The sequence below is a fragment of the Oncorhynchus nerka genome, linkage group LG3 (assembly GCF_034236695.1).
Source record: "Oncorhynchus nerka isolate Pitt River linkage group LG3, Oner_Uvic_2.0, whole genome shotgun sequence".
In the NCBI taxonomy this organism is placed as follows: Eukaryota; Metazoa; Chordata; class Actinopteri; order Salmoniformes; family Salmonidae; genus Oncorhynchus; species Oncorhynchus nerka.
The window spans coordinates 34,854,389-34,867,452 of NC_088398.1; the positions used below are offsets into that span (position 1 = coordinate 34,854,389).

At 42.4% G+C, this 13,064-nt stretch overlaps 2 protein-coding genes across 10 annotated transcripts in view; both read left to right on the plus strand.

Moving 5' to 3' along the window:
* Nucleotides 1-13,064, plus strand: part of LOC115107102 (LIM domain only protein 7-like) — a 118,750-nt gene that overhangs the window by 60,897 nt on the left and 44,789 nt on the right. For 8 of the 9 annotated variants that reach the window (XM_029630508.2, XM_029630519.2, XM_029630561.2 and 5 more), the window contains 2 exons: nt 6,315-6,347; nt 7,402-7,516. In XM_029630508.2, the coding sequence (XP_029486368.2) occupies nt 6,315-6,347; nt 7,402-7,516 (148 nt within the window). The remainder of the gene's footprint in view (nt 1-6,314; nt 6,348-7,401; nt 7,517-13,064) is intronic. The other variant, XM_029630536.2, reaches the window with a different exon arrangement.
* On the plus strand, nt 1,665-4,379 carry LOC115107151 (LIM domain only protein 7-like). The gene is made up of 2 exons (XM_029630587.2): nt 1,665-1,969; nt 2,446-4,379. The coding sequence occupies exon 2, from the start codon at nt 2,546-2,548 to the stop codon at nt 3,320-3,322; it is 777 nt and encodes a 258-aa protein (XP_029486447.2). The 5' UTR covers nt 1,665-1,969; nt 2,446-2,545; the 3' UTR covers nt 3,323-4,379.

The following is a 13,064-nucleotide window of genomic DNA, read 5'->3' on the forward strand; positions in this document are numbered from 1 at the left end:
ATTCTGACCCCGAGCGGCCGGACCCCGACCTCGTTCTGGACGACCTGGCCAGCCGGCGCTTCCACAGTCCCTCCCCTGCCCTGCCTACCAACTTCGCACTACCAATCAGCCCTGTGGAGGCCGGGAATGCTGTGGGATTAGGAGGAGGGGGAGGAGTGGTTTCAGTGGCGAAAGGAGGGACCTGGCCAACGGTCACAATGACCACAAACCCAAACGCCCCACCGCGGCAGACGGTGACCTGCCTCAGGTCAGAAAGCCTGATGCTGTGGGATCTGACCAGAGCGAGAGAGAAAGAGAGAGTGCTTCTTCTGTTATGCCTGCCGGATGAACGAGTGTGGGAGAAAGAAAGAATGAGAGAATGCTTCAGTTTGCATGGTTTTCTAGAACCATGAGTGTAGCAGGCCACCGTGGTCTTAACTTGCCGGCTCTTCTAACTGATAGATTGAATACGTTTGTTTTGTTTGTGTGTTTGATTGTTTTCTTTTATTGTTTTCTTTTGTTGTATTTGCTCGTTCCTCTTGCAGTTGGATTTGCAGTGACTTGCCATCCGAAATATCCAATTTCACATTGACTCGATTTAATTTACTTGATTTCATTTAATTTTACTTGATTTCATTGATCATGTGTTTTTCGTTTTGGTTCTGCCTTGCCCTTTACCTCTATCCTTGTGTGCTCTCATTGGAGATTGTGTGCCGTTTACCCAAGGATGTTCCAACACCATACGCTCCTTGCTCTGCCTTTTGATTGCTTGTACCTTCCTGGTAAACCCTTTCCCCTCATACGATTGGCTGGTCTCTCTTTCTCTCTCTCTCGAGTAGCAGCAGTGGGCCAATGACGCCGATGTGCTCCCCCCAGCCTCAGATGGGCTCAGTCAGGGTGGACCACCACCGTCCTCTCCCCACTGACAGCCTTCTCCGACAGATGTATGACGATTCTGAAGACGAGGAAGATGATGTTGGGTATGCTGACCCTATTCAGGACGACCTGTACGCTCGCAAAGTGGGTGCGTTGCCCAAGTCAACTGTCGACGTGTCATATGACAGGTTTCTGCCCAAGTTCTGGACGCCTGAGGAGGACACCCACGTGCAAAAGATCAAACTGGGGTCCCAGAGGAGACCCTGGTACAAGAAGATCCAGGGCTTCAGGTCTGTGGACATACTGACACAGGGTGAGGGGGGGACGATGCAAAGAGGGCCAATGTTAAAGACCGCACATGCACAAACACTTACAGCATCATACTCCATAACACAGATTTAACGTCATCATTTAAAGCACTTGCATTCCATTCACATGTTCATACTGTACATTTCAAATACTATATAAAACATTAGTACATACAATGCCAACATTTACAAACCACACACATCATTTCCTTACTCTTTCTTACATTCACTATTTCTAATGGCACATCCCATTCTTATTGCTAACAATACTTTATCACTCTATCACGAACTATTTTCATTATCTTTCTATCACAGTTTCCTGTTTCTATCTCTTTCTATCACAACATTTTCCAGTGATTCCCTATAGTCTGTTTAATGCATGTGATTCTAACATCATTCATAAAGCTTTCATTTGATTGATAAGTTGGGTCCGCACTGCTGTGGGGAACTATTCTACTCTACTTTTACACGACTTCACTGTATTGATTCCACCTGTCTGACTTCTGCTTCTCCGTTTCTCTCTTTTCTTCTCACTTTGCCTTACACTCCTTTTCCCCACTCTATTTTCCCTCACTTTCCCTCATCAATCCTTCTCCCCCCCCCCCTCTCTCGGTCTGTCTCTCTCTCTTTTCTGCACCCACTCCTCTCTGGGGCCATAGCCGAAAGAAGTCTGGCGGCTCATCCTCTGACGACTCTGACTGCGATGTCAGTCGCTGGCTCTCCTCAGCCCCTTCCGGCCCCTCCCCCTCCTCTCACCCCCATGCACCTGAAGGCTCCGCCCACACCAGCCTCCCTGCTGGTCAAAGGTCGATACAGCTGCTCGATTGACTGTGAAATCACAGGAGCACTGGTCTAACGCATTGCCTTAAAAGGGCAGGAGTTCTGATTGGCTGCCCTCCCTCATGTACTAACAGCGATACTGTGCTAAAAAGTTTAGCTAGTAACTGTGCCCTAACATGCCTTGAAGAGCAGTTTTGAGAGTTATACCAGTTATACTGAGCTATAATCACTTTGCTATCTTGTTCTTTAGTCCAATTTGCATCAGTACATATGTTAAGATACTGTACTGTGTTTGCCAAGCACTTACGATTTGAATAAGCTGCTTCAGAATACAAGGTCCTCAGTTTGATGCAGCCCAGTTTTGAATCAAATAGCCTTCTATTTTTTAAACCTCCTTTTCCTAGCTCTTTCTGCTTTCCTCCTATTCTACTTGCATGCAACTCATCAACCCTCTGTCCTGTCTCTCCTTCTCCTCTCTCTTCCACCCCCCCTCCTCCTCCAGTCCTTACAACACTCAGCCACAACACACTGCCCTCTACCAGCCCCCCAAAAAGCAAGCCACCAACATCCCATACTTTGAGCGCTTCCCGGTGGTATTCCCTATGATCGACCCCACCTCCGGCCCCCGGCTGGTCAAATGCGAGAAGCGTCCCCTTCTGGGGCGTGACAACCCCCTGGATCCACCAGAACAGTTGGATGAGTCCCTGGCAAGCATCTTCCCTGACCTGGAGAATGACGACATGTTCGCCCGACGCTCCCAGGCCTTCCACTCCAACTCGGCGCTGGCTGTGCTGAAACCCCGGGTGTGCGTAAACCACTTGTCCGGCCACCTCTACGCCTCAAACCCCCAGCTCAACATCGCCACCCAGCCGCAGACACCAGGCAAGGATCACAAGACCGTCATCCCCGACATCGAGAGGGACGACTTCATCTTTCGGAAGGTCAACCAGCCCCAGGATGGTCGGCGGCAGAGACCACTGTTGGGTGCGGCCGACAGCTACAACCCGATGACCATCCCTGAGCCCTGGGCACTGCCTGCCAAGCTCCAGGCGCGGCTGCTCTGCGCCCCCTCACCTTTGACCCAGGAGGTTGAAGCTGAGGGCAGGGAGAACCAGGAAAGAGGAGATTGTGATGGGCACCCTAAAACGGACGACATGTTGCTGAGGAAGTTTGGGGTGGTGCTCGGGGTGGGGGTGGGGGCAGTGCGTGTCCAAGGTCAGCGGTCATATCTAGGTATGTCGGCCAATCAGATGGGTCCGTCGCTGCCCACTTCCTGTAGCGAGGGTGACCTGCAGAAGATGGTGGCGATTAGGGAGGCGAGTCGGCTGAGGTACAAGAAGAGGATGATGATTGAGAGGTTAGCCTTTCTGAAGAGTTAGGAACTAAAATGGCTGCTGAAAACAACAACTTCGCTACAGTGCCTGTTGCTCTCAGAGCAAATCTCATATGGCACCCCAAACCCTATATAGTGCACTGCTATGGGCGACAGGTATCTTAGCGGTTAGAGCGTTGGGCCAGTAACCGTTGCTGGTTCAAATACAAGGTGAATAATCGGTCAATGTGCACCTGAGCAAAGTACTTAACTCTAATTTGCTCCAGGGGCGCTGTACTACTTTGACTGACCTGGAGCCACATAGGTCTACCGTATAAGGCTCTAGTTAAAAGTAGTGCACTATATAGGGAATAGGGTGCCATTTGAGACAGAGACTCAAATCTCCAGGTTGTGTATTGTTGTTTTCTTCTTTAACCCCCACACCTCCCGCCCCCACACACACACCGGTGCTGTTTACTTCTAATAAACCCTTTTCTGTCTGTTATTGAAGTGCCCTAAATCGCATGTGGACATGCATTGATACGGAGTGGTGCTTATAGAAGGACCACATAGAAGGAAATTTCAATTAACTATATTAAGCACTTCTCTACCAAAAACAAACATGTGCCTTTCACACTAACTGCAACAAATTGATAAAAGACAACTTTACAGTAAATGTATTTTAACACATAAACCCAGTGGTGGAAATGTAGAAAAATAACCCACGGTTATGTTACCTCAGCTTTTGAGAAAGTGGTTTGATTGATTAGGTCAAACAAATTACTTTTGTTACGCAGGTTGTGGTATTTTCTGAAACCATACAAGCTATACGATTCTGAAGCTCTAAAACGCAACACTCTAAGTAAATTACCTTTCTGTACAACTTGTATAACTGCTGCTAACCTTTTTTTAAGTGCTAATTCTAGACACCACCACATGAGTACTGTCGTCAATGCATTGACCAAAAATGTATACCTCCATCAGAATTAACACAACAAGACCCCATTCTGTTATACATTTGTTTTGTTTTTTTGTTTTTGTTTTTTTTTTTGCTCATGGATTGCCTTTGCCTGTGAATTTAAAAATACTTTGTCCCATGCTTAATAAAAATAGACAAAAACAGACTGAAAACTTGTCATGGAATTAATCGGAGGTGGTTCACGAATGGCGAAGCATGATATCACCCTAGCACCTCTATTTGCCTTGGAATAACACAGTGTCTCTCAACATCAGAGGACTTCACACTGACTTGGGGGAGCAGTATGAGCGCAGTGGTATGAAAAGGGATTTGAACATGAGTAAGATCTATATATAACTCAAGCTATTGACCCCACACTCACTCTCATGGACAGACGCACATAACATAGGATGGTAACATTTACATTTACATTTAAGTCATTTAGCAGACGCTCTTATCCGTCGAACAGACAGGGATGAGACGACTAACAAGGAACATTTGGCCCATGCTTTGGCTGAGAGTTTCCGTTTAGGGGGGTGGAGACTTCGCTAGTTTTGTTAGTATCTTTTCTCATAAAATACAGAATATTATCTCCCTCCTGAACCTAATCAAGCATCTTACGCAATTATACAATATTTTAGTTTGGGGTTTCTGAGATGAACCCCATACTTACCCCTAGACACTGCACCAAACCTGGGTTCGAAATACTATTTGAAATCATTTAAAATACTTTAGCTGTGGTCAATTGAGCTTGCCTGGCGCAATGGATTCAATAAAGAATTCTCAAAAGTGCAAACCCCACTCACATGGCACTCCAGGCACTGGCAGTCAGGCTGAAGTAAACTCTCAAAGTATTTGAGACATTTCTAATAGTATTTCAACTCAAGTCTGCACAGCAGAGGTAGATGATGATCATAGAGCATACGTTTTTTAATAACGAAGACAGACATGAAAACCTAGACTGAGATTCCCCATCGTCGTGTGAGGGGATGAAAGCTGTTACCTGCCACTCTTGGCAACGTGAAAACACATACACAGTTTACACACACACACTCTGACATCACTCCCCTCCATATGTATTTGGACAGTGAAGATACATTTTTTTACTTGGCTCTATACTCCAGCATTTTGGATTTGAGATCATGTCTTTCATGTTAGGTGACAGTACAGAATGTCACCTTTTATTTGAGGGTATTTTCATACCAATTACAAATGAAAGCACTTCATGTAACTACCCCCCCCCCCCCCCCATGTGATGAAGTATTTGGACTAAGTTCACTTAGTGTATTAATTTAAAGTACTTAAAGTATTCCTTGCACGCAATACCTATTAGGCATTACTTAATCCAAAACACAACCAAAACAAGAGTCACAAGCTTGATGTAGTCATTGTGTGCAAGGAATATGGGACCAAACACTACACTTTTGACTGCTTTAATACACTATAAGTGCAAATACTTGTGATTTCTTCAAATGAGGGGACTACATTTAAAAAAGGTAGCTTCACTGTCCAAATACATATGGAGGTGAGTGTACATATGAAGCATACACACTTTCCCTCTCACAAATTCACAATCACACTCACACTCTTTCTATTTCTCTGTGTGACACACTCACAAGACAGGCCATTCAAAAATGGGTCTGAAGTATCTGGATGTATTTCCCTCACACATGGAAAACTCCTGTTTTCAGTGACATCCCCCTAAGCTGTGGTCTCGAAGAGATGAAAGGAAGGTGTTACTCTAGCTGTGATACACACCCACCTTCAATAAAAAGGACAGTGAAACCCCAGGAGAAGGAAGCTGAAGTGAAGTGGCACTTGACTATGCATTGCAACGAACCATTATGTGTCCATCCATGCACTTTACCTTTTCCCCTTCCTTTTTCCCCTACTATATGAATCTTGAAGACAGAGGCTGGAGGTAGCAATCCCTTACCACAGGTCTAGGATTAGATTCCCAATCCTGAATTTAACCATTAGAGGGAGAGAAAAACTCCAGACACTGGTTAGGGATCACTTCACCTATACTTATTCCCAGAGTAGGAAGTAGGCCCAACTGTGACTTTTTTGTCTGTGTGGTTCTCTTTTCTGGTTCTCCTAGACTGCTCCAAAAGTATGACGTTGCTAGCGATGGGTGAGTTGATTATGTTGGTTCCCAGGAATGTGGCATGGTCTGGTTCTCTCCACGGCCTCCCCCCACAATGCAATCACAGAGCACTTCCTGCCTCCTTCCTCCTTTTGCCTTTGTGTTGCTGCTCATTTACTAGTTCCCTCACTCGCTGACTGACTGCTATACGATAACACTGACACATTGTTGAGGATTGAATGGCGCCGCAGGGCCAAACCAAGGGGGGTGGGACACCGCATTTGATAAGGCAACAAAGTGGAGTGAGGGGATTGTACACACGATACCAATATGCTGGGTCATCCAACCAAACATACTGTATGTTATGTACAGCTGAGAGTTAGAAAATGTTTGAAGCACAGGTTGTAGGCTACCATGATGGTTGGTTTTGTGTAACAGACAGACAAGATAGAGAGACATTGATAGCAGTATGATTCAGAAGTTTACAGGTAAGTCAAATGCAGTGAATGTTTTTGGCCATAGACAACTTTGAAAGCTTTGAGTAAACAAGTGTATTTTGCAGAATGGGGTGGCTGAGATATACTGCATGGATTGTCTAACCCATTAGGCTAAAACCTCATCAAGCTTGTGTTTAGCGTGACTCAACTGTTGCTTATTTTGTTTGCTTACTAATAACTAACTAAGAAATTTGAAAAATGGGGAACATGTTTTGTTTGTACTACCTTTTAGTCTTAATGGTGTAATGTAGATAAAAATTATTGTTTCATCTTCAATGAATGTTGAATCTTGTTTTTGTTATCTGTGTTCTTACAATAAACGTATGTGTAAACGTATGTTTCAGTTTATTTAATTGAGATTTACTTTAACAAGCACTTTTGCTCCACATTTTGAGTGCATTTATGATTGGCATGTCTGTGATTATAGTGGATTTGGAGTGTCTTTTGATACATACATCTGTAGCCTACTTTATGACCGTCTTGTTAATACCGTGTTGTGTATTGTAGGTTTATGCTCCTAACTGATGGTCCAATGCCTGTAACTGAGTTGACAATGATCTCAACCCCGTCTTTAAGCCGTCTTCCTCTTCTCTGGTGGTGTGTAGGAGCAAATCAATGACAGACCTTGCGGTGGACCAGGATGCCCTGAAGCAGGTGCGCTACGAGGAGCTACAGAAGATCAGAGAGCAGGTCAAGGAGAACGAAGACCAGTGGCAGGATGTGAGTATATGAACTGGTGACGACCACACACGTGGGCTGTGTTCAGTGTGATAAAATATTTAGAAACGCTAAACGAAAATGAGTGTTTGTTATTGGATCAGGTGGATTAGGGTGTATTCACTAAGAACCAAATGGAAGCAAACAGGACGAAACTAGTAAGGACCTACCTGAATTTGTCCAATAGAAACTGTAGTTTGCATTGCAAAACATTTTTCCACGGTCTTCACTAATGAATATACCCCTGGTATTCTCCCCCTGTGTCAGTCCTTTGGTTAGGTTTGGTTTGGTGGCAATAAACCCTGCATGCCCCACATAGCCGTTCAACACTAGCGGTCCCCAACTTACCAGGGGTCGCACACATTCAACCCAAAAGACTGTTATTACACTTGACTTGAACCCTCTTGACATGAGAGATTGATTTAAAAAAGTATATATGTATATTTTTATTGCAAATATAAAGAATTACAAATTGAACACATACATCCTTTTGTGGTTCCAAAACTTTTTATAGTCCCGTACACCTTCAAACATTCAACCTCCAGCTGCGTAACCCTCTAGCACCAGGGTCAGCGCACTCTCAAATGTTGTTTTTTGCCATCTTTGTAAGTCTGCCACATACACACTATATGATACATTTATTTTTTTAAATTCCAAACATAGTCTGTGCCTGTATTTAGTTTTCATGCTAGTGAGGGCCGAGATTTCAGTCTCACATAGGTACGTGGTTGCAAAGGGCATCAGTGTCTTAACAGCTCGATTTTCCAAGGCAGGATACTCTTCTGATTAAATTAAACGTTCACAGTTTCGATGAGGCTCTCTTGTTCAGATATCCGTAAGTGGACTGGAGGCAGGGCAAGAAAGGGATAACGAATCCAGTTGTTTGTGTAATCCATTTCGGGAAAGTACCTGTGTAATTGCGCACCCAACTCACTCAGGTGCTTCGTTATATGACATTTGACATTGTCCAGTAAGCTTGAGTTCATTTGCACACAAAAAAATTATATAATAATGGAAAGACCTGTGTGTTGTCCTTGTTAACCTCTTTCAGCTAGGGGGCACTATTTTTATGTTTGGAAAAATAACGTTCCCAAAGTAAACGGCCTATTTCTCAGGCCCATATGCTAGAATATGCATATACTATAATTGACAGATTAGGATAGAAAACACTATAAAGTTTCTAAACCTGTCAAAATGTTGTCTGTGAGTATAACAGAACTGATATTGCAGGCGAAAACCTGAGGAAAATCAAACCAGGAAGTGGCTTCTATTTTGAAAGCTCCATGTTCCATAGCCTGCCTTCACTCCATTTAAAGGGATATCAACCAGACTCCTTTTCCTATCGCTTCCTCAAGGTGTCAACAGTCTTTACACATAGTTTCAGGCTTTTATTTTGAAAAATGAGCAAGAAAGATAACATCGCGTCAGGTGTTCGCATGAGTTTTGCTTGCGCAACAGAGCTTGGGCAGCCATCGTCTCTCCGTCTCCTACTGAAAAAGAGACAGTGCCGGTTGATATATTATCAATTATATATTTTAAAAACAACCCGAGGATTGATTATAAAAAAACATTTTGACATGTTTCTGAGGACATTACAGATACTATTTGGAATTTTCGTCTGCATTGTCGTGCCCGCTTGAGCCTGTAGATCTCTGAACATAATGCGCCAAACAAACGGAGGTATTTTGGATATAAAAATAATCTTTATGGAACAAAAGGAACATTTATTGTGTAACTGGGAGTCTCGTGAGTAAAAACATCTGAAGATCATCAAAGGTAAGCGATTAATTTGATTGCTTTTCTGATTTTCGTGACCAAGCTACTTTGATGCTAGGTGTTCATAATGTTTTGCCTAGTGATCGATAAACTTACACAAACGCTTGGATTGCTTTCGCTGCAAAGCATATTTTCAAAATCTGACACGACAGGTGGATTAACCTTTTGCATGTAGGGGGGAGTATTTTCATTTTTGGCTAAAAAGCGTACCCATTTGAAACGGACTATTTTTCAGCCCCAGAATATGCATATAATTGTCCGATTAGGATAGAAAACACTCTAAAGTTTCCAAAACTGTAAAAAATAATGTCTGTGAGTATAACAGAACTGATATTGCAGGCGAACGCCTGAGGAAAATCCAATCAGGAAGTGCCTCTTATTTTGAAACCTCTGTGTTCCTATGCATGCCTATCCTCCATTTAAAGGGATATACCTTTTTCTATGACTTCCCTAAGGTGTCAACAGTCTTTAGACATAGTTTCAGGCTTTTATTTTGAAAAATGAGCGTGAAGGATCACATTGCGTAAGTGGATAGGTGGGGGCTCTCAGAGTGAGTTTTGTGCAACTGATTAAAGCGGCCATTGTTTCTCCCGCTGTTATTGAAAAAGCTACACACTCGGTTGATATATTATCAAATATATATTTTAAAAACAACTTGAGGATTGATAATAAAAAAAACGTTTGACATGTTTCTGTGGACATTATGGATATTATTTGGAATATACATCTGCGTTGTCGTGACCGCTCTTTCCTGTGGATTTCTGAACGACAAACAAACGTCGGTATTTTGGGTATAAAAATAATCTTTATGGAACAAAGAAAAAAAATTGTTGTGTAACTGGGAGTCTCGTGAGTGAAAACATCCGAAAATCATCAAAGGTAAACTACTTTTTTGATTGCTTTTCTGATTTTCGTGACCTAGCTACTTAATGCTTAGTGTACATAATGTTATGCTATGCTATCGATAAACTTACACAAACGCTTGGATTGCTTTCGCTGTAAAGCATATTTTCAAAATCTGAGATGACAGGTGGATTAACAAAAGGCTAAACTGTGTTTTGATTGATTTCATGAATATGAATATTTTTTTGTAATATTATTTGACTGTGGCGCTCTGCAATTCAGCAGTTGTTGATGACAATTATCCCGCTAACGGGATGGGTAGCGTCAAGATTCATGCACACAGAGAAGACCTCCAACTTCTTAATCATAGCCTCAATTTTGTCCCGCACATTGAATATAGTTGCGGAGAGTCCCTGTAATCCTAGATTCAGATCATTCAGGCAAGAAGAAACATCTCCCAGATAGGCCAGTCGTATGAGAAACTCGTAATCATGCATGTCCTCGGTGTCCTCAGTGTCCTCTGTCTCTGTACAACCCTGTGTGGATGAACCAGTGAGAGCTGGTCAAACTTTTAGCTTTTTGACATTCTCAGTGCAGGTGTTACATAAAGCCCTGAAATCTTTAGATCAGAGAAAGCCTGCAGGTCCTTATCTTTTGGATCCCTGCTTTTTAAATCTGGCAGCTGATTTCATAGCTGAACCACTTACAAGGAATACCTAGGATAGGATAAAGTAATCCTTCTCCCCCCCTCCCCCCCCCTTAAAAGACCTAGATGCACTATTGTAAAGTGGCTGTTCCACTGGATGTCATAAGGTGAAAGCACCAATTTGTAAGTCGCTCTGGATAAGAGCGTCTGCTAAATGACTTAAATGTAAATGTAAATGTAAATCTAACCCTGGAATGTAATGAAATTCCAAAGATCTGGAAATCAGCATGTGTCCTACCACTTTTAAAAGGGGGAGATCCAACTATTTTAAATATTTAAATACTTGTTTTCCACCATAATTTGCAAATAAATTCATTAAAAATCCTACAATGTGATTTTCAGGAATTTTTTTTCTCATTTTGTCTGTCATAGTTGAAGTGTGCCTATGATGAAAATTACAGGCCTCTCTCATCTTTTTAAGTGGGAGAACATGCACAATTGGTGACTGACTAAATACTTTTTTGCCCCACTGTAATTAAAATATACAATACAACACAACATGATCCAGCCTAAAAAAAGCATTTATACACTCCTCTGTAACAGAGTCTCCCATCAATATTGTAAATTCATTCAGTGGCACTAACATATCTAGATCAAGCATGGATTGCAGACTATTCCATGCCTCTGGTGCGCAAGAAGAGAAGGCAGTCTTGCCTAATACTCTGAATGTCCCGGGGACTTTAAGTAGCAACCACCTAGCAGACCGGGTATGGTAACTGCTGGTGGTGAAGGAGACCAGACTACAGAGGTAAAGAGGGAGTTTATCCGAAAGGGCTTTGTCAATGAACATATTGAAATCTTTTGCACGTATAAAGTGAGGTCCAAACTACCATTTGGTACAAGGAGCTAGAGGTCTAGAAGTAGCTAGCCAACGTCAGCTTGGGTGCTTGACTGCCATTCTAAGGCAAGAACGCTCAAATCAACCCTACTGCGCTCCGACAGTGAAACGGTCTGAATTTACAAACTGACTAATTTTTCTCTGAATGGAAACACCATAATATTAATCAAATTAATCAAGCCAAATTTCTTAAACTCAATCCCATATACTATGTTATTACAAAAAATGTTTTACATTCTCTGGTAATGCCAATATGGAATACTATCAAATGCTTCTCAAAGATGCCCTCTGGTGGTCAAACTAGCAATAACTTGCAGTAACAGAAGAAATGGCTGAGAATTAAATGGTGTGCCTCAGTGTGACGCAACTTTTAAAGGAGGAACCACTGTAGGGGTCCCGGTTGTCTGTACCTGCAGACTTTTTAGTGTCCATTGCCTTTAGTGCTTTATAGATCTCAGTATAAGAAACAGGCTCAAAGTTAAAATGGTTCACATGAGGGACTATAGGCCTGGGCCCCACCATTATTAAAAACTGAACAGATATGAAGTGCTTGTTAAATTCCCCTACAATATGAGCTTTATCTTTCACTTCATTAGAATCCATCATTAAATGGTCAGGAAGGCCAGATGATACATTAGAACCTGACACTGATTTGATTAGCTTCCTGAACCTGGTAGGGTTGTTTAGGTTCTCTATGACTGCATTGAAATCGTAATCTGACTTGGACTTCCTGATCAAACCTGTACATTTGTTTCTTAGCACTCTGAAGGAGGCCCATTTGTATGTCTAGCTTGAGGCCAAGATATATTTCTCTTTCTAATAATTCTGCCAAGTTATCTGAAAACCAGGGATTGTCCCTTCCACTGATTCTAAATTTCTTCACATGGCATGCTTATGGACACAAATTTCATATAAACATATAAACATATTCCCAGGCAGTGTCAACATTGGAATCAGACTTACTCTGTCAATATTATGGTACAGATCATGTAAGAATGCTTGCTCATCAAACTGTCTAAAATGTATTTAAAAAATATAATGGGGGTTTGGCTTTGGTCATTTTTGTATTGCTAACACAAGCAATTGCACAGTGATCACTGACATCATTACAAAATATCCCAGTCGATGTGTATTTGTGAGGGGTATTCGTTAGAAAAATGTCCAAAAGAGTTGATTTGTTAGGTGCTCTGGGTTTCGGTCTTGTAGGCGCATTAATTAATTGAGTGAGATTCAGAGAGTCACACAGTTCTTTAAAAGAGTCCGATACAGATGTAAGCATGTCGCAGTTCAAATCTCCTAAAATAATGAATTCAGAGTAATTTAGCTTGTTGCAGGACATTAGAAGGAGAGTTTAGTTCGTCTCCCGAAGCCGAGGGTGGTCTTTTGCA